This window comes from Pipra filicauda, unplaced genomic scaffold, assembly GCF_003945595.2.
Source record: "Pipra filicauda isolate LSUMZ 115617 unplaced genomic scaffold, ASM394559v2 scaffold28_size6257848_pilon, whole genome shotgun sequence".
NCBI lineage: Eukaryota > Metazoa > Chordata > Aves > Passeriformes > Pipridae > Pipra > Pipra filicauda.
In genome coordinates this window covers 2,434,118-2,458,830 of record NW_024104409.1, presented here as the reverse complement: position 1 = coordinate 2,458,830, position 24,713 = coordinate 2,434,118, and the positions used below count along the sequence as shown (strand labels likewise).

The window sequence follows — 24,713 nt, the reverse complement described above, 5'->3', positions numbered from 1 at the left end:
TATTTAAGCTACTTGCTAGGATGCTGATATTCTTTTATTTATTGTTTTTTAATAGTCAGAACTTGTTGACCTGGCTGAAAACATTCAGCAGAAACTTTCTTACTTTAATGAGCTGGAAAACATAAACACTGTAAGTAATATTTTACTGTTAATCATCTTAGAAAATGAAAGTGTACTGATCTTTTGAACTTTGTCTCTAACAATAAGGTACTTGAATTTATTACAGTGACACTTTGTCTTGTTTTCCACAGAAATTGAATTCCCCTACGCTGTCTGTGAACAGTGAAGGATTCATTCCCATGCTGGCTAAGCTTGATGATTGTATTGCATATATTTCATCACATGTAAGCAATTCTCTACTAGTTTCAGCTAAATCTTCAAAACTGTGTGTTCATACTATTTTTGTGGTTTTTTTCCTTTTCCTAAGAAGTCAAATATGATGATTTATAAACTTAGGAAATTTTTACTGAATATGCTTATTATCCCATTTAATTTTTATAAAATATTGCTTTTAGTTGGTACAATCTAGCATTTCTAGCTAGTTATAAGAGTATATGGAGTTTTGATAAATTTTTGACTCTTACTGTTTCTATTTAAAACTGTTTTATTTCTTTCAGCCAAATTTTAAAGACTATCCTGTATATTTGAACAAGTTTAAACAATGCCTTTCTAAAGCTATGCACCTTATCAAGACATACACTGTGAATACACTACAGAACCTCACAAGCCAGTTAATGAAAAGGGTAAGAATGAATCAGGAAGTGGTAACTTGAACTGTACTGAAATGTGTATTGTAACACTATACAGTTTTCTTCTCGTTTTAAAATTTTTTTGGGGGGTGGAAGGTGTCAACAGGTTTTTGTGAAAATAGACCAGTGCTACAGTGTTTGTGTAGGTTGTCCAATTTTCAGCCAAAAATAACCAAGACCTAGTGATCCAAAAGATTTCAAAATAGTAATAATTAAAAAGATCGGGGAATTTGAAGGTGAAGTAGCTGAATTGAGGTAGGTGAGCAGTAACCTTAGTGAAGGCCAGGGATGGATAATGGCTGTGTTAGAGCAGCAGCAGCCAGCTGGCCAGACAGTTTGCTTCCCTGGACCAGCTTGTTCACTGTAGCTCTGAATCAGCTGAAGTGCACGTTGCTGTCTGTGTTGCCAAATGGGGACGGCGCACAAGAGAAATAGGGAACTGTGGGGGGTGTGTTTTGGAGATGAATTGCTTTGGAGACAGAGAGAGGTTGCAGGGAATACTTGGAGAAAGTATACAGGAGCTGGGTGCTGTAGGATGAGAATTGTTAAAGCACAACTCTGAGTTTGTGCCATGACCGTTTCAGTATTATATTCCAGTAATTTTTTTGGGTGCTCTTGGTTATCTAAATATTTCTTTTTTTTTCTGCAGTGGTTTGCGTAGCTGCAGAGAACAACTGAGACAGGTTCCTACTAGTTTTGCCAGTGTCTTTTGTATTGCTTTAAAATGTTGACGGTGATACTAGAATGTTCTAGGGAAAAGTTAGGTATTTTCTCTCACTCACTCCAGTGAGATTTAGGCATAAAGGTGAGTTGGGAGGTTTTTTGGTCTCATTAAAGTGTTGGTAGTTGTGTACTACAATATTTTGGCAGAGGAGAAAGAAGAGAGGAGTGTCTCTTTCTACCCACTTCGATTCTTCAAATAATTGTTGCGTGCCTTGTGCTCAGTCCTATTACAGGCAAACTTGCTGTCCTGAGGGATAACCAGTGAAATTGAAAGATGCTAGAACTGAGAACTGACAGACCTAGAAGAAGGGGATTTTAAGACAGTGTTCTTGCAAACTTGCGAAAGAATACTCCTGGAGTGAAGATCTTTGTTAACTAGCATTGAATGTCTTTCATGTTTGGTACAAAACTAGGTTTTATTATGAAAAAAAGGTATCACATTGGTTTGATGCCAATGGATTGCTGTAACTGAACTGAATTTAAAGAGATTGAACATCTCTAATAAGAAGCATGTTTACAGAAAGAAGTGCGTAACTGGATTTCTGGATTTGAATTGCCGCTTAGGAGTTTTAAGTCAGGAAGGATATCTCTTTTAGGAGTCAGATCACCTCTTTCTTCCCACATAGATAGAGATTTTGTGGATGTTCTGCATATTTCTCTGAAACATCTAGTGTCTGCTTCTGCTAGAAGTGCAGTACTGAAACTGTTTTTTAGTTGAGATTTCGTATTGCAACAAAACAAGACGCCTTGTCAGGACTGGAAAGGGACTGATGAGATCTGGATGTTCTTTGTTGTTACTCACACGTGAGTGTTTGGGGATTTTGGTCTGTGTTTGTAAATGGGTGCTCAGGTTGCTCGCAGGGATGACAGTAGGAGGTGGGAAAGGTGGAAGCATTTTCCTGTCCCCACCATGTTTCAAAAGGCAGCCATTTGCTTTTCTCTATGTCATCAGTAGGGATTAGGGGAAGAACACTTCTTCTTTAGTGGCTAGATTGGGTCTCTGCTCTGTTTCATTAGTGCTAAAATTTGTCTAAGTTCAAGCTCTGCCCAGCTTAGCTGGGGATCTGCAGGGAGCTACCTTAACACTTGATATTCTGGCTGGAGCTTGAATGCAAGCTGAAATTTAGCTTCTCTGCCCTGGGACTGGCAGGTAAAAGGGAAATTCTGTTCCACTGTAGTACTACAGATTAAGGACCAGCAATTAGTGCTACTGTGGCAGGTCCAGAGACAATTGTTGTCTCTAATGGAGAATGTCGTAATTACTGAAAATGTTACTTTTGCTGTAACGGCTGTTGGTTGAAACTTTTGGTTTGGGTTTTGTTTTTCCATCTGACTTTGAGTTCTGAAGCCAGCATGCCATTCTTGGTGGGAGGTGGCAAAGAGCTGTTCCACTGGCAGTATAAGCATAAAGAACCAAGACCCTGTTTTAGAGCCTAATTATCTTGGCCATTATATACTAGAAGCCAAATATAGTAGTTTGCTGTCTAACCAATTACTCATTTCTTCTTTCAGGATCCTTCAGCTGTGCCAAATTCTGACAATGCCTTCACGCTATTTTATGTAAAATTCAGAGCAGCTGCTCCCAAAGTCAGAGTAAGTAGGCTGGTAACTAACTTTTGAAAAGGAACTTATGAAAATGGAGTTAGAATTTATTAGTGTGAATGCTAGGATTGCATATTGTGCGAGTGTGAATATCCAAAGATTGTATAATTTGTCCATGGAAAAATACTGCAAGCAGTTTTCCAATTATTACAGAAAAATAATGTACTAATAATACCTTTTCCCCTTTTTTTTTTTTGAGTAGACTCTAATTGAACAAGTAGAGCAAAGATCTGAAAAAATGCCAGAGTGAGTATGTCTACATAATTTGTCTTCAACAATTTTAGAGTATGTCTTCATAATTTGTCTTCAACAATTTTAAGTTTTGAAAATATTTACTTTTAAGTACTGTTTAACACAATATTCATTTAAAATAAAGTTTTAAAAATCAAAATTATGTAGACTTCAAAGAGGGTATTAGAATGCATTTTATGTGTACCAGAAAATGATCTTCGGGATGCAGCTACTGTTCTAATTTCTTGGACAGGTATCAACAAGTTCTCAATGAAATCCATCAGTGTTACCTTGACCAGAGGGAGCTCTTGCTTGGTCCCAGTATCGCTAACACTGTTACAGAACTAACCAGTCAGAACAACAGAGATCATTGTGCTCTGGTAGGTAAAGTAGTCTTGTGTTATGTGGTTTTTGTTATATTTTAATCGCCTCTACCCCAAGTAAAATGTACTTATTTAATTCAGTCATTTACATGCAAAATTGTTGCTGTTGTCTGTGGTTTTGAATCATTAAAATTTTACTAATATTTTCAAGCAATACATGTTTTGTTTCTGTACAAACTCCATCCTGTTACAAACCTCACAAAGGGGGGAGGATTAAAAAAAAAGGCATAAAATGTGGGTACTTACATTTCAGAAACAAAAAGGGACAGAAGTTGTACAATGAGCTTTTATTTGTCTAGTAACATCTTTTCAGTCCATAGTTTTAGAGTTCATCTCATTAATTTTGAATCTTACAAAGCTTCAATTTAATCATAGCTATAATAATAATAATAATAACAATATATGATATATAGTTACAATATGTGTAATATCTCTTGTAATACTGATGTAAGAAAAATAATTTAATAATTAACTATTGGTATTTCTGTGAATACAGGTGCGAAGTGGTTGTGCCTTTATGGTCCATGTATGCCAGGATGAACATCAGCTTTACAATGAGTTCTTCACAAAACCAACACCAAAACTGGAGTAGGTGGTACATGCTGGTTTTGTTTTACTACATGTTGTATTTATTTAGAATGCTGTGATTGATCCTTGTATGGGCCATTCACTTAAGAGTTGGACTTGATGATCCTTGTGGATCCCTTCCAACTCAGAGTATTCTGTGAAATCTGTGAATATAGCAGAGAATATTATATGGCAGATAGGGCTGTGTTGAAGTGGTTTGGTAAGAACCAGCAAGGAAAAAACCCAACTTAATTCACTTTATGCATCAGAAGTTTGTTTCCTTTTTCTTCAAGCAAAGCTAATAGTTTGCACTCTCCATAAATAATCTGTGCAAGTGCTCTGTAGATGGTCTGAAAGAGACAAAGACGCTCAGCTACTTTGAAAATAGCTATGGAAGTTAACAGTGCTACAGCTCTCAGCTTACATCCTCTGTGCCAAAGGTTTGCACAGCCAGTTGCAGAAGTGCTTTTTATTTGCTTGAATGTAAAATTTAAGCTGATGAACTCCAGCTATTTTTCATCAAGGATTTAGTTAGTGAGCTGCCCTTACTGTCAGAGTATTTGCATGTTGCCTGTGTATGGGCTGAATTGAAGGCCGGGTAGTGAATGCCTGACTAGAGCAGTATCTGTGTCTGCTCTGCCTAGATCTAGAAGAGGGATGGGTTGTTGCTACACATAGTAATTGCATTATAAAAGTATTGTAAGTTTTTTTTACAACACACCTGCAATATTAGAGCAATTGAATAGATTACACCCCTTCTGCAATTTGCTGGTATTTTTTAATAATGATACTTAATTTTGAAATCTGTGTTGGTCATGTTCCCTTACTGTGAATTTAATAAATAATGTATTTCTATTAATATAACTGAGACACTGGTTTTGAGTGTTAGAATGTCTTAAATTGAGCGCAGTTTGCGTTGAATAAGTGTGTAACTTGGAAAAAATATTTCCCATTACCCTACCCATCCTCTAAAGGTAAAGGAAAACCCATCCACATAAAGCCTCACTAGAGATAAGCCACAATGCTAGAGTAATACCAGTCTTTCCTGAGAAATTGGTCTCATGTGGGACATGATCAGAATTTGAGTTGACCCTAACTAAATTGGCTTAGGAGTTTAGCTCTCTCAGTCCAAATCCTGGAGTAAATATCCCTAATTGAAATTAGTGTAAAATGTTCAGACAGAAATTTCATCACTAGTGCTGTACGAGAACAGACTTCTGATTATTTTTGAATCTTGGTGGAAAGTAGTTACCTCATTTCCTAAGAACTTTTTTTCCCTTTTTTGCCTACATCTAAAGTACTTTAAGAAAAACATTTCAAATAGTAACTACTTAATTAGGTTTCTCTTAGCATAACAAATAGCCTCCTTGGTTTTTTCAAAAGTTTTGAAGTGCTCTGAAGACATAACAGCCAGGTGTCTATATACAGATAAGAGTTTACCAAAAATCTAGCCAAGTCTAGAGATCTGAGATTGAGTGTTGTATTTAATAATAAGGCTGGTGAAACTTTCTCCCATGGAGAGTTACTGTTTTACCAAGTTGCTTGTAATGCTATGAGATGCAAAGGAAGAGACATTCAAAATGTTTCTTCTGTGAGTATTCTTTTGTGAGCGTTTTTGTTCCCTCTCTGAGAGGACCAGAAGTGTCCTTGTCCTATTGACAGACATTCTTTGTGAATTAAAAAAAAAAAGTTCAATAAAGTCAACATCTTTATCACACATTTAAATGCTCTTGGTGTTTATATTTGCAAATCTAACTGGGGATTTACTTGAATTTTCAGCTACTGGCAATTGCATTATTGCTTAATCTGTGATTAGTGAAGGGAGCGTTGAGAATAGCAAAAATGTCTAGAGTGGGTGCTACTCGTTTTTTAACTAAGATATGCATCAATTTGGACATGAAAGAAAAAATAAATTAAAGTGGGATTTCTAATGTTTCATATTGCATTGATATCATAACTTCAGTTAGATTGAAAGTGTGTGTACTGCAGTGTTGGTAGTTGTTACATTACCAAGAAAACATTACCAAACTCTCCTCCTGCGTCCATTTTCATGTCCTCCTGGTTCTAATAAACTATTGAGTGCTTGGAATCTGATGAACCTTTTCTCAAGGGGAAATTGGGATTAGGATTCTGAGCTCAGCAGGAGCATTTCTTCACACAGATGCCAAGTAAACCAGTTTGCAGTATCTTCCCTTTGTGACAGGTTGAGTTGTTGATTGGTGTTTATGGGTTTTTGTTTGTCTGTTTGGTTTTTTTTAATTTTATTTTAAAATTAATTAAAATATGTACCACCATTTTTAAGCAGTTGTTATCCTACGTATTTTAAAAGACTTTGTAGAAAATAATGGGTTCATGTTTTAAACAGTCCATTTTAAAATCTTCTATGGCACTGTGTTGCTTTGTTTTCTCACCCTCCTTTCAAAAATTTTTACCACAAAATAGCCCGTGCTTGTGATAAAATTTTGTTTTGGTATTGTGAGATCCTGAAAGTATTTTGTATTGTTTTGTTTTTACTTCATAGTGAACTCTTGGAAAAGTTGTGTCTTTCATTGTATGATGTCCTGAGGCCAATGATCATCCATGTCATTCACTTAGAGACGCTTTCTGAACTCTGCGGGATTCTCAAAAATGAGATGCTTGAAGATCATGTACAGAACAATGGTAACTCACAGATGGAAGCTGATTGTTTTAAGTGTCTTCTTAACTGATAAAATTACTTAAGTGCATTGGCAAAAAAATACCTAGATGTTTTTTTTCTTTCTAGTGTATTTTAACATTACCTCATCTTTGACATGTTTATGTGAAAAGAATTATGTTTTTTCATTTATAATAAAGGTCTGTATTTAGGGAGTCTGTATAGCATAATTTAAATTATTATACTGATGTTAGTCCTGTTTGCTCTAGATTGTACAAATGCAAGGAAGCATCCACCCAGTGCATATGCAGAATTGATTTAAATTAACTTTTCAAATTAATGAATTGCTTCGCTTGGCCCTGCTAATGCATCATCCACGTAGAGCTTTCTGCATAATGATGATAAAACAAAGGAATGCAAACTGATTTGTTTTTAAATTTTCCTTGATGTCATGTTTCCCAGACTAGAAATTGTAACTTCAGAAGAGGAGTTAAGTAGCTGGTGTAGATTTTGGAGCTGTGTACATGTTCAGAGCTTAAAGTCTCATAGGAGTGACCTCTCCTGGTATTAATATGACCAGTGCATAATGGAATCCTTTCACAGTCTTAAATTTGCACCTGGCAATAAACAGAAATCATACTGATATATCACACAGTGTTACTGAAGCTGTGCCAATAATCATGAAGAACTGCTTACTTTCCTGAAAGTATAATTGTAACACTGTTGGGAACTTGCTGAGGAAAAACTTGCTGGCATAATCTTTTGGCTAATCTTAAGAACTGTCTTCATACTGCTTAAATTTGGGCTTCTACAGTAATTCTTAAGTTGTATATGAGCTGCTTTGAATTATCTGTTCTGATAGGTAGAAGAGTTATCAACTCCCAACAGTCACACCACAGGCATTGGCTGTGATAGAACCAAAGCCACCTTGCTTTGTTTTTCTCACTGAAATGCCAGTTAATATACCCACGTCTCAAATAATTAGAAAGATCAATTCTGACAAGGCCTCTGATGTAATCAGCTTGAGGTTGAATTTTCACAGTCTAATGAAAATTTGGGGAGCTAAAGGAACTGCATCATGGAGTTCAGTAGTTCCTTGTTTGTCACAAATTTGTCTGGAGGCTGCTGTTCCAAAAATAGTCTGACTTCATCTGCAGCAAGCAGGTTTTTGACAGTTCTATATGTGATACTTCAAAGTTTTGTTTCTATTAGCTGGTTTTGTAATTAATGAATTTGTGCCTTTCTTTACCTTTGTCAGCTGAACAACTGGGTGCATTTGCAGCTGGTGTCAAGCAGATGTTAGAAGATGTACAAGAACGTCTTGTCTATAGGACACATATTTACATTCAGACTGATATCATAGGCTACAAGCCTGCTCCGGGCGATCTCGCTTATCCTGACAAGTTGGAAATGATGGAGGTAAAGCATCAGCTTTTTTGTTGTCCTTGATTGGTTTTCTTTTTATGTGCAGTGTACACAGTTCTGCAGTACAGTGCTTTGCAGCCAGGGTTTTCCAGTTCCTAGGTGTATTTAGTATTACTGGCATTATCAAATTGGCACCTGCTGATTAAATTATGACCCTAAATTTTTTATTTACATTAATAACTAGTAGGTATTACCAATGTATTTTTTAGTTTAGCTGGAGTTGAAGAGTAGCTTTAGACAGTCACAGCTGAAAGTTTGTTTTCAGAAGTACTGGTCTGCTAGTGTTTGGTAGGCGTGTGTGCACGCTTGTTCAGGCAGTGTAAGGGGAGACTTGCTCGCAACTTCAGATAATTTAAGATGTCAGCAACAATTTCCAGTAGCCTTTTTCAGGTTCTTATCAGTATTAACCATTTTTGTAGTCATTCCAAGAGCTTTGAGTCAATGTTTCTGTTGAAATGGATCAAACTAATTATTCTTACTTAAAAAAGTTAATACTATATTGATGAAAGATTTCAAAATTAACTAACTCACAGAAATAAAAAAGTGGCCAGTGAGAAAGTTGAAATTGGTTTTTGACTAGAGCAAATGCATTTGATATGCAACTGAAGGACAGCATTGTATGGAAGCAGTAAAGCATAGTAAAGATTCCCCCCTCAGGTAACAGTTACCCTTCACTTTATAACGAGAGGCCCAAGCTGTCAAAGGATTGAGTTGACTGAGAACGGCAATTCCAACGTGGACTGGCAAGATCTAGATTTTATTGCTCTATTCTGTTTTCCATCTAGCTACCAGAATAGGTGGTGGTACTTACAAAATTGTAGGATTTATTTCTAGCTGACCAGTTGGTAGAGAAGCTATTGTTTGACTTCAGAATCAGAGCATTACTTATCTAAACACAGAAGCTTTACAGCTATATATATATATATATGTTTTGCTGTGTGCTGAAAGAAATGAATGTTGTACTTACTGTGCTCAGTTCTTGAGAGAACTTCTTGGCAGTGAACTTAACATTGATATGACATTGTCTTTATACCTGTCTAAAGCTGTTATTATGGTACAGTTTATGCTTTGGTGATTACAAGGGACATGCATGGCATTTTAGGAAAGCATTTACAAACCCTAAAGCTAGTGAGTTTGTTGAATACATGCTCTTTTGTACTGAAAGTTTAAGGACTAATAAGCATTTGAAGACAGAGCAAAAATAGTAACTAAGACATTTTGTCCACCACACAAAATGTCACTAAATGGGATCCCTCCATTCAGAACAACTAGTGATCAGAAGATTTACCAGTATAACTGTTAGGAGTACAGGTTTGTTTGGTTGGTTTGGGGTCTTTTATTATTTATTTATTGTGTTGCTAAAATTGTGTGTATAGAATTGGATTAAAAAATTATCGAGACCTTCTTCATGTTAACTATAATTTCTCTAGGCAAGTAATGCAGCTGCTTGGTCCATATGGGGGCCTTATTTTCTAGCACGAGTCCTATGGCCCTTCAGTTAGAAAGTTCATTCCAAACTGAGAAATTATGCTGCTCTTCATATGTCCTCATAAGACTCCAGTTTTTGCCTGGTTTGAGATTCATTTTGCTACTTGATTGCTTTTAAACCTCAAAACCTTGCTATTCGGAGAGACCTTCTGTCTTAGTAAATTAATTATTAAAATGTTAAAAGCACAAGGCAGAAATATTTCTTGTGCTGTTCTACTCAAATATTAATGCAGTTCTTTGCCCATTCTTGCTGCCTCTTGTTGCTTTGAAGCAGACCAAGTAGTGAAAAATATTGAAGTGTGGAAATGTTGAGTAATGTTAGAGGAGAACTTTTGGCTGAACTCCTGCAGGGAATAAGCTAGAGAGTACTTTCAGGCCATCTGCACATATTGTTTATGGGAATAAAGCCATCACAAAAATTATCCGTATAAAATCCAAGTGAGTGTTGAATTGAATTCCCCAATTTGAGCTTCTCTTTCTAGGTAGCTTCATAGGTTATTATTATTTAGAGATCAGTAAAAAAAAGGAAAAATGGAAGGAACAGTACTTTACACAGATCTGTGTAATATTTGTGAATCTTAATTGACATTTCAGTGTTTCTGCCACTGTTTTGGAAACATCTGTCTGTTTCTTCTAAATGTCTTTGAAACACTGGGAGCTGAGTGTAGCTGACTCCTTTTGCAATTTAGTATGCTTTTCTCTGTTGTAACCAAAGTAGTGTAAGGCTGCTTGAATAAAGGAGAAAAGATATAATGTTATTGTGTATCTTTCTTTGCAGCAAATTGCACAGAGTTTAAAAGAGGAACAGAAGAAGCTTCCATCTGAAGCTTCATTTTCAGATGTTCAGCTAGAAGATCCCAAGACGTGCAGTTTAGTTAAATCTGGTATGAAGTACATCTTATATTGTCAGATTAATGCATAAAGCTCGTGGGAGTGAGCATTAACCTGAACCATTTGTGAGAAACCTGCATGTATCTTAAAGGGTTATTTTCCTAGAGAAATTCGTAAGAGATTTTGAGAGGTAAACTTGTCTCAAAGTTGTTAGCTTTGTATTTTTTATGAGAAACAGCTTAATTTGTTCTCTTGGTGGCATTTCTTTGTGCTTTCAGTGCAGTCCATTATGTGAAGCAGCTACTTTTGCAGCCAACAGCATCTATTATACTTTGTAGGAAACTGAGCTTTTCTATTCTCCATTGCAAAGTAGCCCCGCCATCAAGATGTGTACTTCAGGATGCTTCTGACTTTTAGCTTTAGCTGTGCTCTGTGACCCATGTGTCTGTAAATTACAGTTCACTGGAATCAAATTCCATGAAGTATGGTGGTTTTGATGCCAGTCATTTGAGTGTTACAGATTTTTAAATTATTGTCTAAGATCCATTAAGAATTTCTCCTTTTTTTAAAACCATTGTTCAGAATGGTACATCATTTTTTCCAGCAGCATCTTTGTCATCTCTTTATCAGTTGTTTCTCAAATTGTTTTTGGTTCTGTGGTATTTTCTTGCTTTTGGCTTAGAAGGCCTGCAAAGGTCTTTCTGGCTGTTTCTGGCTGAACTCCACAAAACCTATTGAGAAAGGAGTTCATCTTATTTCAAGCCAGGTGTATGGAATTTGCAAGTCCTGTTAATCTCGTGCATTCAGGAAATGGAAGGAACCTATAAGGTGTAACTTGAAGATATGTGTCTAAGATAATTGGGATTATTTGCCCTTCAAAGGTGCCTCCTTCCCATTTCAGTGCCTGCAGGAGTAGTTGAAGTGACTAATAAATAGCCTAGGAAGCTCAAACTGGCAACTAAGATCTTACATGCTTTCCAATTAATGTGACAATAAATTTATAGTTGCAAAAGCTAGAAAGATATTGCTGAATTATTTCAGACAATTTTCACACTGATCACATAAACACTTCACAAGTGCTTTTTCCATCATCAGGTAAAACTTTAAACATTTTACTTTTTTCTAATGGTTGCTAATTGAAATCCGAGTTCTGATGCTATTGACTTAGCTGTTTCCCAGCTTGATTTATGGAGAAAATGAAAATAATACAGACTTCTGTCTGTCAGGTGTTGTGAAAATCCATTTTGAGCATACAGAATTATTACAAAAGTTATTCAGGAGGAACACTTTTTTATGTTTGCAACAACCTCATGATAAAATTGGGGTTTTGCCATTATTTTTGCAGTTATTAACATGATGTTTAGACCCTGTATTTTCTGCAACTGTTTAATCAATGTAGGATTATCCCCAGCAGAACAGAAAACAGGAAGTAAAATTAATGGAATTTTTTTTCCCCTGAACATTTCCTGTAATTCTCTGATCTCTACCCATTTTTTCAGTAATTGTTTGATCATTTCAGCTGTTCAGCTGAGTGGGAAGTGCCTGTCATTGGAGACATGGCCTGTAAAAGTAACTCTTTCAAAAGTGTTGAGCTGGTCCACCCCTGAAAACAAATTCATGTCTTTTACAGCCATGTGCTCTATTCACATCAGAAATCTAGTACTGACCTGCTCAGAAGGAAAAAAAATTACCTGGTTGGGTAAAATAAAATGTCTTATTACTGCTTATTATAGTCAGTATATTACTACTTATAGTCGGTATAAGTGCAGTGGATGTTACAGTCTGCTTTGTTTGAAAGGACAGATGAGCAAGTTTTTCATGTGTGTATTTTGCTTTTAAACAGGTTCAGCTGAATCCCTTAATCCCAGGCACCAGACCACGATTTCACCAGCAGATCTGCATGGAATGTGGTATCCTACTGTCAGAAGGACTCTAGTGTGTCTCTCCAAACTGTATAGATGTATAGACGTATGCAAAACTTTCTTTATCTATTTTTTTTAAGTGAAGTTATGATGTGTGTATAGCACCATGTCTAAATATTTTAATATAAATTAGGAATGGACAATTACAGGCCTCTTATCTCTTAGTCTTTTTACTGCTATCTTTATGTAAAACAGGAGAACTGAAAAATGTAGGTCATAATTTTCAACACAATTTTGTACTTGTAGAATTAGAAGAATGGCACTGATTTGTACATCTATTGCTTTTACTATTATAGAAATAATTCATTGTGTGATGTTCAAGATACTGGTCGCACCAAAGTTGAGGAGTGAGTAGGACAAGAAAGAAAGTTCTGGGTCAATTATAGAGAATGATTTTATTGCTGAAATTACTGGGTGAATGTATTTCTTTGTGCTTTGCAGGACATCAGACAAGGTGATGTTTCTGCTCTTAAAAATGGTGACTCTACTACTTCTATATTTTGGAAATGTTCTGAAATTTTTTTGTGGCACATCTTTCAAGTTCCAAAACGTAGGAGACATTTCCATAGTTTAAGACAGTAGAAATCTTCATCTCTAACAGAAACAAAAGCAGTGTTTACTTAACACATATTTTGAGACTTGCCCATCAGAATCTGTTTTATTGTCTCTCACCTAATAGCATAAAAGGCTGATAAGTCTCTGAGGATAATTTTCCGTATGTCTTGTATCTTTATTAGATACATACAGAGTGCATTTCAAAATACCTTTGATGGGTGTTATTTGAGACTGCTACCAAGATGCTATTGCTTAAAAAGAAGCTGGAAAAATCTGAGTGCTTTATTGCTTAAAATATCAATCTCATTAAAGATAGATGAGTATTTGCCTTTGTTGTCAGCTAGACCTTTGGAGATGAGGTCGGTTTTATGTTGTTTGCAAGGCTCATTTGTAGTGTGTCTGCACAGAGAATCATTTATTTTTCCCATGAGGTACTTTAGCAGAACTGGTACCCCTTGCCTGCACCATGTAGATAGGAGAAGTCATGAATGAGTGGCACTGGCAAGCCTGGGGGCAGTCAGGGCTGTCATGTACTGCACTGCAGTGCTAGTGGAGGTGAGCTGTGTTCCTACAGCTGGTTCAGCCATAGGATGTAGATGCTGCAGCTTAGTGAGTTACTCCGTGTCACCTGGGCCATCGCAGCTGTCATGTTTGTTTACTAACCTGTCGCAAATGTGAGGTAATTTGAGTTTGCTTGAGGTTAAACTCATGCGAATGATCTTGAGTCTATTGCAGGTACAACTTGCACGCACAACACAGGGAGTTACCCTGGCACACAAAGTGTCCGGTCAGGTTACCCAGCAATCATCATTCGTGCTGGTAGCTCTCAGTGCGTGAGGTGTCACTCACCATGTCACTCCCCGGGTGCCAATTCAGAGCTAGAGGGTAAGCAGGGCATGCTCGAGAGTGCACCTGTATCCAGCCCGAGTGCTTGTAGCAGCCTTTTGTGTCACGCCATCCTGTCTTACTGCACACAGACGACATGTTTGTAGCTTGTTGATCTGGAGGTTTATATGCTGGTAAGCACATCGTTCACAAACTACAACTCTTTAAATTCTGCCTAAGCTTTGCTAACACCTTTTTTCTTGGTTTGATTTCCTCTTCCCCGCAGAGGGCAGTGTTTCAGGGATTATCACAAGAGGCCTTATCTGCCTGCATCCAGTCGCTGCTGGGAGCTGCTGATTCCATCAGCAAAAACAAGGTCAGAATCTGTGGTATGTTTTCCAAACCCTTCCCCTCCACTCTGTGTATATCTAAAGTCATAAAGCAGTTTTTCAGAATTCTGTTGAAATCTTAGTCAAAACATGTTGCTCTGCCCCCAGAGACCTGAGGGATTTGCCAGTTCTTAGTTATGGTTAATGTATTGCCAAGCAAAGATAATGATTCACATGCAAGCCTATCTGAAAATGGGAAATACAGGTCATAGCAATCATGTTTACAGGCCGCTCTAACTCATGGGAATACAATGAAGTGATGTCTAAAGAAAAATTTCTGCTAGAGGACTCTGCTCCCTATATTTATTTTCACTGTCTGTTACTCTTGTTCTCTGCCTCCATTGTTTGTTTGGATTTTCAAAAATCTTTCTGTTATATTCACTGGGAAGATTTTCTAAGTATTCTTTGCTCAGAGCTGTATTATCACAAGGTCTGATCTGTTATGTTACTCAGAATTCAATGCAGATTCATCAAGTCATTTTAACTTAAAGTGTTGGTTTAAGTAGTTGGAGTAAACTTTAGTTTTTCCTGTCACAATTCCTTTAATACAAATACTGTAGTAATTTGATAATTCTTAACAGCCAGGAAGTGAATTTAAAAAAAAAAAAAGAAGTCTTAGTAGGCTAAAATTGTTGGATTTTTATAAGCAGTAAATACTTAGTAATGAAAAGTTTTAGTTGTGAAAAGCTGTTTTGAAGTATTTGAGTGTCCTTTGAAAAATACCTGTTAAACATAGTATCTTTAAAAAGAAATTCAAACTGCATTTCCTTTCATTTGAGCAGATAACTATTGCCTATGTAATTGATTCAGAATTCTGCAGTTAAATATCCATTCCAGCACTGTGTTCAGCATTAACTTAAAAGTATTATGGAGAATGAAACTTATCCTGCCGTGAACCTTAAATAGGTTGGCCCAGAACTAGGATCTGTACCACTTTGTTCTTGATGCGTGTTAATTTAACATTACCTGGTGAAATCGTGGATGTAAGAATTAAAAAAAACAAAAGACCAAAATCAAACAATTCAAGAAGCCCTTCCACCACTTACTTTTAGTGAAATTTTTATTTGTTAAAACTGCATATTTAAATCTGATTTCTTCTTTACTGTTTTATTTAACATTATATCAAGGAAATTTCTCTTCCAGCTTGCAAAAGCAAATTTGATTTCTTGAGTCCTCCTCCTTTTACCTCAATGAGCCATGGACTTCAAAGATTAAAACCAGCATGCATTATAAACCACTTAGCTAAAATAACAAGCAGTGCAAAACATCCTCTGGGTGGTGTGAACTTGGCCTTGTTTTATTCTTTCTATCTTTGCTGTACTGCTTAGAAATTAACTAAGTTTTGTGTTTAATGACATGAGAAAAATGCCTTGTAAGACCTTTGCAGAATAGCACAGTTAATCAGGGTTATTACAGGAACATTAACTGTTTGTCTTTTTTTAGTCATCATAATGATTGAAACAAATTTAGAACCTCATGTTTTTCAACTATAAATCACATGAATTACATTAAATAATTCCTGTCTCTTAAGAAGAATAGGTTTGTATCTTTCAAATAGTGGATACCTGTACTTAACGGGGACATTTAGTAATATGGCTATATAATCTAATTCTTCTAAGAGATGTGAATAAAGTCTGTTTCTGTAGTGCAGTGTATTAGGAATAGTACAGAAGTGGGATTTGTTGATCCCAGAGCGTAGTTAATGGCACTACAGACTAATGGAAAAAGCTTGTTAACTAATAAAAGCAGAAATGTTGAAACTTTGCTCTTCATCTAATTGTTTGGGGATTTTTTTACATGTAATGCATGTTCTTTCTCTTCTGCTGTAGACCCAGGTTGATGGACAACTTTTCTTAATAAAACACCTTTTGATTCTTCGTGAACAAATTGCTCCTTTCCACACTGATTTCACCATTAAGGAAATTTCCCTGGACCTTAAGAAAACTAGAGGTACTGAACAGTTGCTGGCTACAGAATGGAGTGGGATTGTCCTCCCTTAATGTGCCAGCAAAAGTTCTGGGTTTATTTTATGTTCACTTGCAATGACCTGTATGCTTTTTCTAATCTCTTGCTTTGTTCTTAGCTTCTCTGAAAAAACCCACAACCATTCTCTTACTCAGGGCAATTCAAGATGTATCTAACAAATTCTTTATTTTTGTATGAAATGTGTTTGTCTTCTTTTTGCTGCTGGCCTAACTTATTTATCCAGTCCTTTTTAAGAACAGCTAAGTAACCTGTGTTTCTATTGCACAGAGATGTCTTTTCCCTTTTCTGACCCTTTAAAGGAATACCTTTTGCTACTGCTGTTTAGCAGGTGAATTTAACAATACGTAGTCAACTTTCCTAGAACAAATCAAGATTTCCTAGACATTTCTGTGAGGTTTTTGTTTTGAAAAGGTTTTCTTCTTTTACAAGTTCAGTAAACAGTATTGTTGAATGGTATTATGTAGCAAGTGTGTTTGTTTTAGGAAGTGAAAATAGAAATAGTGGCCATGATCATGGTTTTGAAATTGTACTATGGTTCTTGTGTAAAATACAGGAAAAAAGCTCTCAATACAAAAGTGAACTGTTGTGCACTTTCCAATTTTATAAAGATAATGGGAAAAATTACTGGAAGCGTGTCAAATTTCTCTCCTTCCATTCCAGAAGAGAGAGCTGAAAAAATAACTTCTCTCTCCTGCTATCTAATAAGCTGCGCTCTTAACTCTGAAGCAAGCAATTCTTACACTAACTATTTCACTTGTTGCACTTGAACATCAATGAAACCTCCTACCTGTTGAGTAGTTTCTAGTTGACTAGAGGTTAAAGGGCAAATATATCCTTTTGGTGTTTTGTCCTGGCTGACACACAAGTTTGTTCTCCATTTTCATTTAATGGAATAAATTTTTGTACCAGCCAGTGCTTTGCAGATGGTAGTGGTAAGTAATGGAAAACACTTTCTTTATATTGGGTGATGGCAGTGGTGTTGAAAAGTTGTACATTGTGCTTAATTCTTAATGTGGTGTAGCATGGAACAATAGGGCTTTTATATTTGGGATGAGTTGTAGAAGAAAAATAACGAATTAGCTAATGGGCTAACAGGTTTACTGTGTTCTAGCCAAACTTTCTGCACATAGATTTAAGATTTAATTTGGGATTTATAGAAAAAAGAATACTGCTTAATGTAAAAGTCATGCTTTCACCCAATTTTTTTTGAAGTAGTATAAATGTAAGGTTCATGTAACTGAAATATGCAGTGGGAGAAGGGACTTTCTCACTGACTGGCTTATAGACTTCTAATCAAGAGCTTGGGCTGTCTTTGGAATTGGTGAAGTTTCTGGGGAATAATTCAGAGAACAAAAATAATTTTTCTCTGTGGTTTCCCTTAACTGCAAGGAGTGCAGATTCTTAGTTCGGTGCTAAACCTACATGCCTGTGTATTTGGTATTCCCTCTTGATATAATGCCCTGTACAGCACTTCTTTAGCTCTTATGTCTTGTTTCCCTCACATTGTTTTATACAGCAAGAAGGGCACAGAATTGCTTTTGAAAAAATAAAAAAGCAGACGGATGTGTAGGATGATAAATGAATGACAGTAGGGCAGTAAGCTATACTGAAACTACTGATAATTTTCTTTTTTCCCAATTTGACGAGATTTCAGGTTGACAACATCCTGTTAGCACTATAGGAGAAATTTCAGTATCTTGCATTAACAGACGTTGTTGCTTTTTCTTCTGGGGACTTCTGTAGAGAACATAAATATGAGAGTCTATCAACCTTGGTGTTTTGTTATTTAATTCTAACTAAAGCAATTAAGCACAGAGGAAGAAAGCACCAGTTCTAAGTTATTTCATGCAACCGTACTTGGTTTTCCCAGGCAACGTGCAAAATTCTGCATATTGTTTGTAAATGCTTAACTACATAACTTATGTAAAAGTCTTTCACTTGTAGATACAGTAACAAGGAGAGCTAGCATACTTTACATGCTCATAGCAGTGCAGTTAATATCAGTAACTTGTTAGTTTCTTGTAATGTATTTATCTGTTTAGACTGTGCAACTATTGGATTCGGGTTTACCATAGGTACAGTTAAAAAATAGAAGATTAAGCTTTGTGTGCTTCTGTGCATGTGCACTTGTGCATCCACTCCTAGCAATACTGGAATCATTAATGTCACCATTGTAATCATTCAGACTGGATGATTAGAGTTTGTAAGTCCTGGAGATGAATCGCATTGACTTATGGTATGAGTGACTTTCTGATTCACAGATGCAGCATTTAAAATCCTGAATCCCAAGGCAGTTTCAAGATTTTTTAGACTAAACAGCAACAACGCCTTGATACAGTTCTTACTGGAGGTAATACGGAGTCTTATTTCATTAGGAAAAATTGTGTCATTTAAGTGTTTGGTGATCTCTGGCAAATAAAAAGAAGAGAATTGTTGTCCTCTGTTCAAGGGTACTCCAGAAATCAGAGAACATTATATCGACTCTAAGAAAGATGTAGATCGTCATCTGAAATCAGCTTGTGAGCAGTTTATTCAGCAGCAAACCAAACAATTTATAGAACAGCTGGAGGAGTTCATGACAAAGGTACAAATGTGTTGTATGTTTGTTAACCTAACTGAAGTACTGGTAGCACAAGGGAATTAGTATTTAAATTGGGTATAGGAGAATTGCTAGTTCTGTCTGATTAGCTGAAGATGATGTGTTTTCCTTTAAATTCCAAAAACAATTTTCCAGGCATTTTTTGAGGTTAAGGCATTAAAGGTACATGTACATAGTTTGTTTTTAAAAGCAACCCTTGTGCTCTTAGATCAAGAAGCTTTAATGTTCCATTGAGTTGAAACAGGTTTGTGAAGGTTGACCGGAGCTTTTCTGTTTCTTGGAAAATTCCTACCTTGACTGCATTTGTAAGCCTTCAAAAACAATATTGGGTCATGTGTGTTCTTGAGGGAGGTCTTAGAGTATGGCTGTGAAGTGTGTTAAAATTTTCTGGTTTCAGTGTATTTTACACTAATGAGGTGTTTGATGAGCAGGACTTTCTTTACAAGTTCTTCTTGGGGCAGAAATTCCTGATAAAAGTTGGTCAGAAAGATGAAGCATCTTAGGGAATAGAAACAAAAAAAGATACCTTTTTACAATACATCTCTTTCTAGAACCTGCTCTAGAGCTCAGGATTTCTAGGTATCTTGAGAACAACCACGCAGGAGAATCTATTCTGAAAAATGAAGAGTGATGTGGATCCTGATGTGCTGAGAATAAGTGACATGACCTCTCAGAAACTGGGGCTACAGCATTGCATGGACAGCAGATATCTCAGCTGCTGATTTTTGAGAATTTAGAAGATTACAGTATTAAATTTACTGATGCCTGTCATGCTGGGGTAGGGGTCAGTGGCATGCCTAAAATATAGATGGGTAACTGGAGAGATTGATAGATTGTCTGAGTGATCCCAGTGATTCATTGAGAATCTGGGGAGTTTGACTAAGCTGCTTAAGTATAAATCTTTTTTGAGGTTTTGTATCCTTTGATGCCTAAGCATCTTTGTAAATTTAATCCCATTTTGAATTTTACTTTCAAGAATTCATCACAGTTGTAATTTTGAATTGCATTTCTGTCACACTGCTTCCCCTGTGTGTTGTTAAGCCAGGTCATAGAAGAGAAAGAGCAGGGGAGATTCCGTACACTACGGTATCTGAGAGACTTGTGCAATTTTCACTTGGTCACTTTGTTGTGAATTCAACTGAAAGAAACATAATTTTGTTGATTTTACTTTTTTTAGGTAGCTGCTTTAAAAACAATGGCCACTCAAGGAGGTCCCAATTACAGCCTATCACAGCAACCTTGGGCACAACCAGGTATTTGCTTTGGTTTATATTTGGGTTACTATTAGGAACCTGAAAAAGTGGCCAGAATAACTTGGACTGTGAGACTGTGATTGATTTTGAAAAATTGAACTGTCTACCTTCTTCTTGAAAATCCTGCCTTCCATTTTAACCCATGTGCTAGTTTAAATGTGTTAAACCACCTCTAAATCAAAACCTGACAAACTTTAGAATATGTATTTAATTGGTGCAGTAGATGAATGCCTTGAGTATTTCTCAAGCTGTGACTGTTCTTGCATGTAAACAGCATTTCTGCAACTGCATACAGAATCTGCTTAAGGAATTATTTGATTATATTATGATAAAGCTTTTGCTTTTGTACAAAAGAATGAATCCACCCTGTAGCTTTTATTGTCTGTACATTTGCTACCTACTTTCTTTACAGTTTCCCTGTCACTATGCAAAAATGGAATCTGGCTTTGTTTTCCTATTCTTAAGAATTGAAATGTGAATGCTTCATAGGAACATTTGGAACAGTTTTAAATGTTCCTGGGTTGTTTTGCTCTTCACATTACAAAGTTGTGCTTCTGGTTCAAAAATCTGATTATTCCAATTCATACATCGGAACCTTCTGTTGCATCGTGTTCTTAAGATGCAAAGCCAGCCATATTCATACGTAATTCAGTGCTGCTCCATGGGTCAGACACTCTCAAGGGCTAACTTGAGCTTCTACTTAACATCTCCTGCTTCTTCAGGAGTATTTTTTATGTTTGTTTGGAGATAATTATGTGTGTAGAAGCAGATCTAAGCAGAACTTCTGCTGTATCTTGGAGTAATTTGTCTGGGAAGCAGGATTAGGCAAAAAATTTAGATACGGCAGAAATTGAGTGTATTAACTTCAGTACTTTAAAACTGCAAAATATATTTTTCCCCTGGCCTTTAAGCAATGATCTTGTAAAATCATTAAAATTCCTAGCAATAAAGAAGGAAGGTCTTGTCTGAGAGGATTCCTGTCTGGTTGTTTCAAAATCCAGGTGTCTGTACAGACATTTCTTCTCGCAGATGTGGCCTGTGCTCAGTAAGGTGAATTTGTGATATTCTGTTCTCTTTACTACTATTGTTTATTTCCCAGCAGCTTCTTTTCCAGGTAGGTTTTCTAGGGTGGAAGCCTATGTAGAACTTTGTTGCTAGTGGAAGGCTGTGACTTCAGGAACCTCAGGAGGATGTTGTAGCTTGCAGAAATGGGTTGGATGCATTTTCTGCAGTGTCTGGCATGCTGTGGTCATGTGATGGGTTTGATACTGCACAGTCGGGCTGCCCCCTCTCTCTCTTTCACCCAAACCTGTGGTAATGATCAGCCCCAGTAAAATGGAGTTGATCTTCTGGAGTCTAGGTTTCAGCTAGCAGAACTCCATTTTAGCCTATTAAGCATATTTTCTTTTACTTCCAGCAAAGATCAACGATCTGGTCTCTTCCACTTATAAGACAATAAAAACAAAGCTGCCGTCAACATTACGAAGCATGTCCTTGTACTTGTCCAATAAAGATACAGAATTAATTTTGTTTAAGCCAGTCAGGGTGAGTATTGCTGGCATGTTTTTCTGTAGGTGTTTCATGATGATATCTTTAGCTTAAAAAAAACCCAAACCCAAACAGCTGTCCTGCTCTCTGTTGTACTCAGCCTATGTAGCACACACACACTACAGGGAAGTAACTGGTCCTGTTTATTCTGCACGTCTGCCACTTGGCACCCTATGAGCTGCTGTAAAGAAAATTACTTCTGTCCCAGCCCAAACCAGTTCAGTTTGGTCATTTATGCCTGGGCAGAAGCACCAGGGGCAGAAAAGATAATACAGATTTAATGAAAAACCTACCATAAACTACCAGAAGAACCAAGCTTGAGTTTTAGGCTTCCAGGTTAAGTCTTTAGGACTCAGTGTTTCAGTTTAGCACACCTTGGCTGAAGTTTTTTATCTCACAACCAACATGGATTCCTTGTAGCTGTTCCCAAAACAATTTGTTTTAGAGGAAAAGTTCTTAAAGCTTGACTGCTTCTCCTTGCCTGGTCATATAAGTAGCTATTCCATGTACATTGTGCTTATTGTGGTTCATGTTTGAGATGAGTGTTGTGTTTTTTAATAATGAGTTTTTTCTTCTTTCATTTAAAAGAATAACATTCAGCAAATGTTCCAGAAACTCCATGCTTTGTTAAAGGAAGAATTTAGTAATGAAGATCTGCAAATCATAGCTTGTCCTTCAATGGAACAGGTATATATTGAAGCTCTATCAGTTGCTCTTTCATGTGACTTGCTTTTCTAAACATTGATTTTTTTCATTTTTAGTATTTCCAGTGTTCAGAATCTTTATTTATTTATTATCCCCCTTAATCCTGGATGATTAAACTCAGGGCATTATCTGAACTTTAGGCTCTCAGCTGGAAAAGGGCTTTGTTTGGATTTTTCTTTAAAGACTATATAACTGATTTTCTTAAACCAAAGTGATGATTGATGTTGCTGGCACTGAGTTGTACAACATTGTAGAAGAGTTTTTCTGTTTCTAGGCATTGTCTTTTCAGAGAGATATCAAAGCCAATGAATGCGCCTTAAAAAAGCCTGTGCATTTGAAGGCAGTCTTGCTTTTGCCAAATATAAAAAGCAGCAACTTCTGCATTCAGGAAGCATGAGAAAGAATTACTAGGGTGCATTTCAAGTAAATTGCATTGGGTAAATGTGCAATTGTTATGGAAGTGTAACCCTACGTGGTAGGTAAAGTCTTTAGTTTCAGAGATGATTTGGTTTAAGAATTCTCTCTGTTAGGATTTTCTGACAGAAACCAAGTAGGTTTTGAAGATGTCACTTTGACCTTAGTGGTCTAGGGAAAGTGGGTAGAATCTTGATTATCACAGGATGTTAATATTTAAACAGGTAAACTAGTTTGTGGGTTAGAGGATGTTTCCTGCAGTGAATGTGGCCACAGGAATGTGTGATAACTGTCTTGGAGCACATAGTGGGACTGATGCACCATAAGGAGGTGGAGTTATCCTAGAGGAGGTGGCTTCCTCTAATCGTTTATCTGTTAAACCTTAGGATCACTTATCCTACAAACTGAATTGGATGGGAAACCATATTGTAATCTGTAGGAAACAAGTATTGCGTAGGATCCCAAATGTATTTCAGATATCTGAGATGAATGTTACCGTTTTTTGCCAGTGTGCCTGTTTTTTGGAGTTTGTTGACAATACATGAAGTCATCTTAGAAAATTTGACACAGTAGCTTGTGACTGGTGAAATAAGTAGTCAGTATGGTCAACAACTGCATTTTAAAAAGCCTACGAGTAGGCACTTGACTGGAAATTTTGGCCAGTTGTTTTGTAGCTGTCTTCTCCTGACTAATGTGCTTCCTAGGAATCCTGTTTAAAGGTTAAAATATAACACATCAGTTCTGAAACTTAGCTGTTCTGTCTAACATAGGCTTTCCCTTTGTCTTTCAGGTGAACTTATTATTATCGATGTCTAAGTAACCCAGCAACGAGACTGCTTGAAATAAGCTTCAGCTGAATGCCAGGCAGTGAAGGAAACACAAAGACATTTACTTGAAGTAGACGAAGGATCCCACTGTGCAGTCCAGTCTGCATCAAAACTTCTAGGGGAAAAAAAAGAAAAAAACCCCAAGGTTTTTCTGTTCATAGGCTTGAGAATTGGGCAGAAGAAAACAAAACAAAAAAGCCTTTGCTGATCACTCTTATGGAAGCTCAGTTACTGCCTTATCCAGATGTTTTCAAAGTTGAAGCCTCTTGTTTTTTGCTTTTTAATGAAAAAAACGTTTTTGCTTTCCCTTAGTAAGCTGATGTATGCAATGGAAAGTCGCACTTTCAAAGACACTCTGGAAGTAAAGTGCAGAGAATCAAATGAGAGCAGTAAGAGATATCTGCAAGACTTGGGAGATAAGCACATTGGTATGACAATTTGAGTTTTTCTTTAACTGCCATGAAAATCCTGGTAATCCACCGTGTGCTTGAACATAATTCAGAGGTTCTTAGTTGGGAAAACTTTATTTCCCACATGTGAAGTGTTTCTTGAAACACTGGATGTGCTGTTTTTCTTATACTGTTGTGACTGGGAGCTGTGAGGTCTGACCTGAAGTTTTACTAACCTTCCTCTGTAAAGGGTCTTACCTTCCTCTGTAAAGGGACTCAGATCCTTGGAATTTGCAATAGAAAGCTGTGCAATATAAGTTCCGTTGTTTCTAGGGAACTGCATGCTTTCAGATGCTTTACAGCAAAGCTTAGCATTGAGGTTTTCAGGTACTTAGTTTTAGGGTAGAGTTGGATTTTTGCTTTTCCCAAGATCAGATGGTGGTTTCATATTGTTTAAAGCAGGATCGAGACTGACCCTTGCACAGCCTTTGTGCCCTGGAGTAAGGGGGAGTGGGGATGCCTGAAATTGAATGTGCAAGGCTGTCAAATCAGCATTGTAAACAGAGGATAGGTGCTCGGTACCTGTTAAACAATGCACGCTGTTCAGTATGCATTCATTGGTCAATAGTGCAGAAAGCTGAATGCTAAACGCCTGGGCATTAATGGA

At 36.7% G+C, this 24,713-nt stretch overlaps 1 protein-coding gene across 1 annotated transcript in view; it reads left to right on the top strand.

The window, feature by feature from the left end:
- COG3 (component of oligomeric golgi complex 3) overlaps positions 1-24,096 on the top strand; it is a 29,824-nt gene extending 5,728 nt beyond the window's left edge. Inside the window, exons 5-23 of the mRNA XM_027720364.2 lie at positions 56-130; positions 252-344; positions 618-743; positions 2,985-3,065; positions 3,277-3,320; positions 3,559-3,685; positions 4,185-4,276; positions 6,777-6,916; positions 8,149-8,309; positions 10,582-10,687; positions 12,478-12,602; positions 14,223-14,312; positions 16,155-16,275; positions 18,573-18,661; positions 18,761-18,895; positions 20,088-20,163; positions 21,581-21,708; positions 22,300-22,398; positions 23,621-24,096. Of these exons, the coding sequence (XP_027576165.2) occupies positions 56-130; positions 252-344; positions 618-743; positions 2,985-3,065; positions 3,277-3,320; positions 3,559-3,685; positions 4,185-4,276; positions 6,777-6,916; positions 8,149-8,309; positions 10,582-10,687; positions 12,478-12,602; positions 14,223-14,312; positions 16,155-16,275; positions 18,573-18,661; positions 18,761-18,895; positions 20,088-20,163; positions 21,581-21,708; positions 22,300-22,398; positions 23,621-23,650 (1,938 nt within the window). The 3' untranslated portion in view covers positions 23,651-24,096. The remainder of the gene's footprint in view (positions 1-55; positions 131-251; positions 345-617; positions 744-2,984; positions 3,066-3,276; positions 3,321-3,558; positions 3,686-4,184; positions 4,277-6,776; positions 6,917-8,148; positions 8,310-10,581; positions 10,688-12,477; positions 12,603-14,222; positions 14,313-16,154; positions 16,276-18,572; positions 18,662-18,760; positions 18,896-20,087; positions 20,164-21,580; positions 21,709-22,299; positions 22,399-23,620) is intronic.
- Positions 24,097-24,713: the final 617 nt, after the last annotated feature.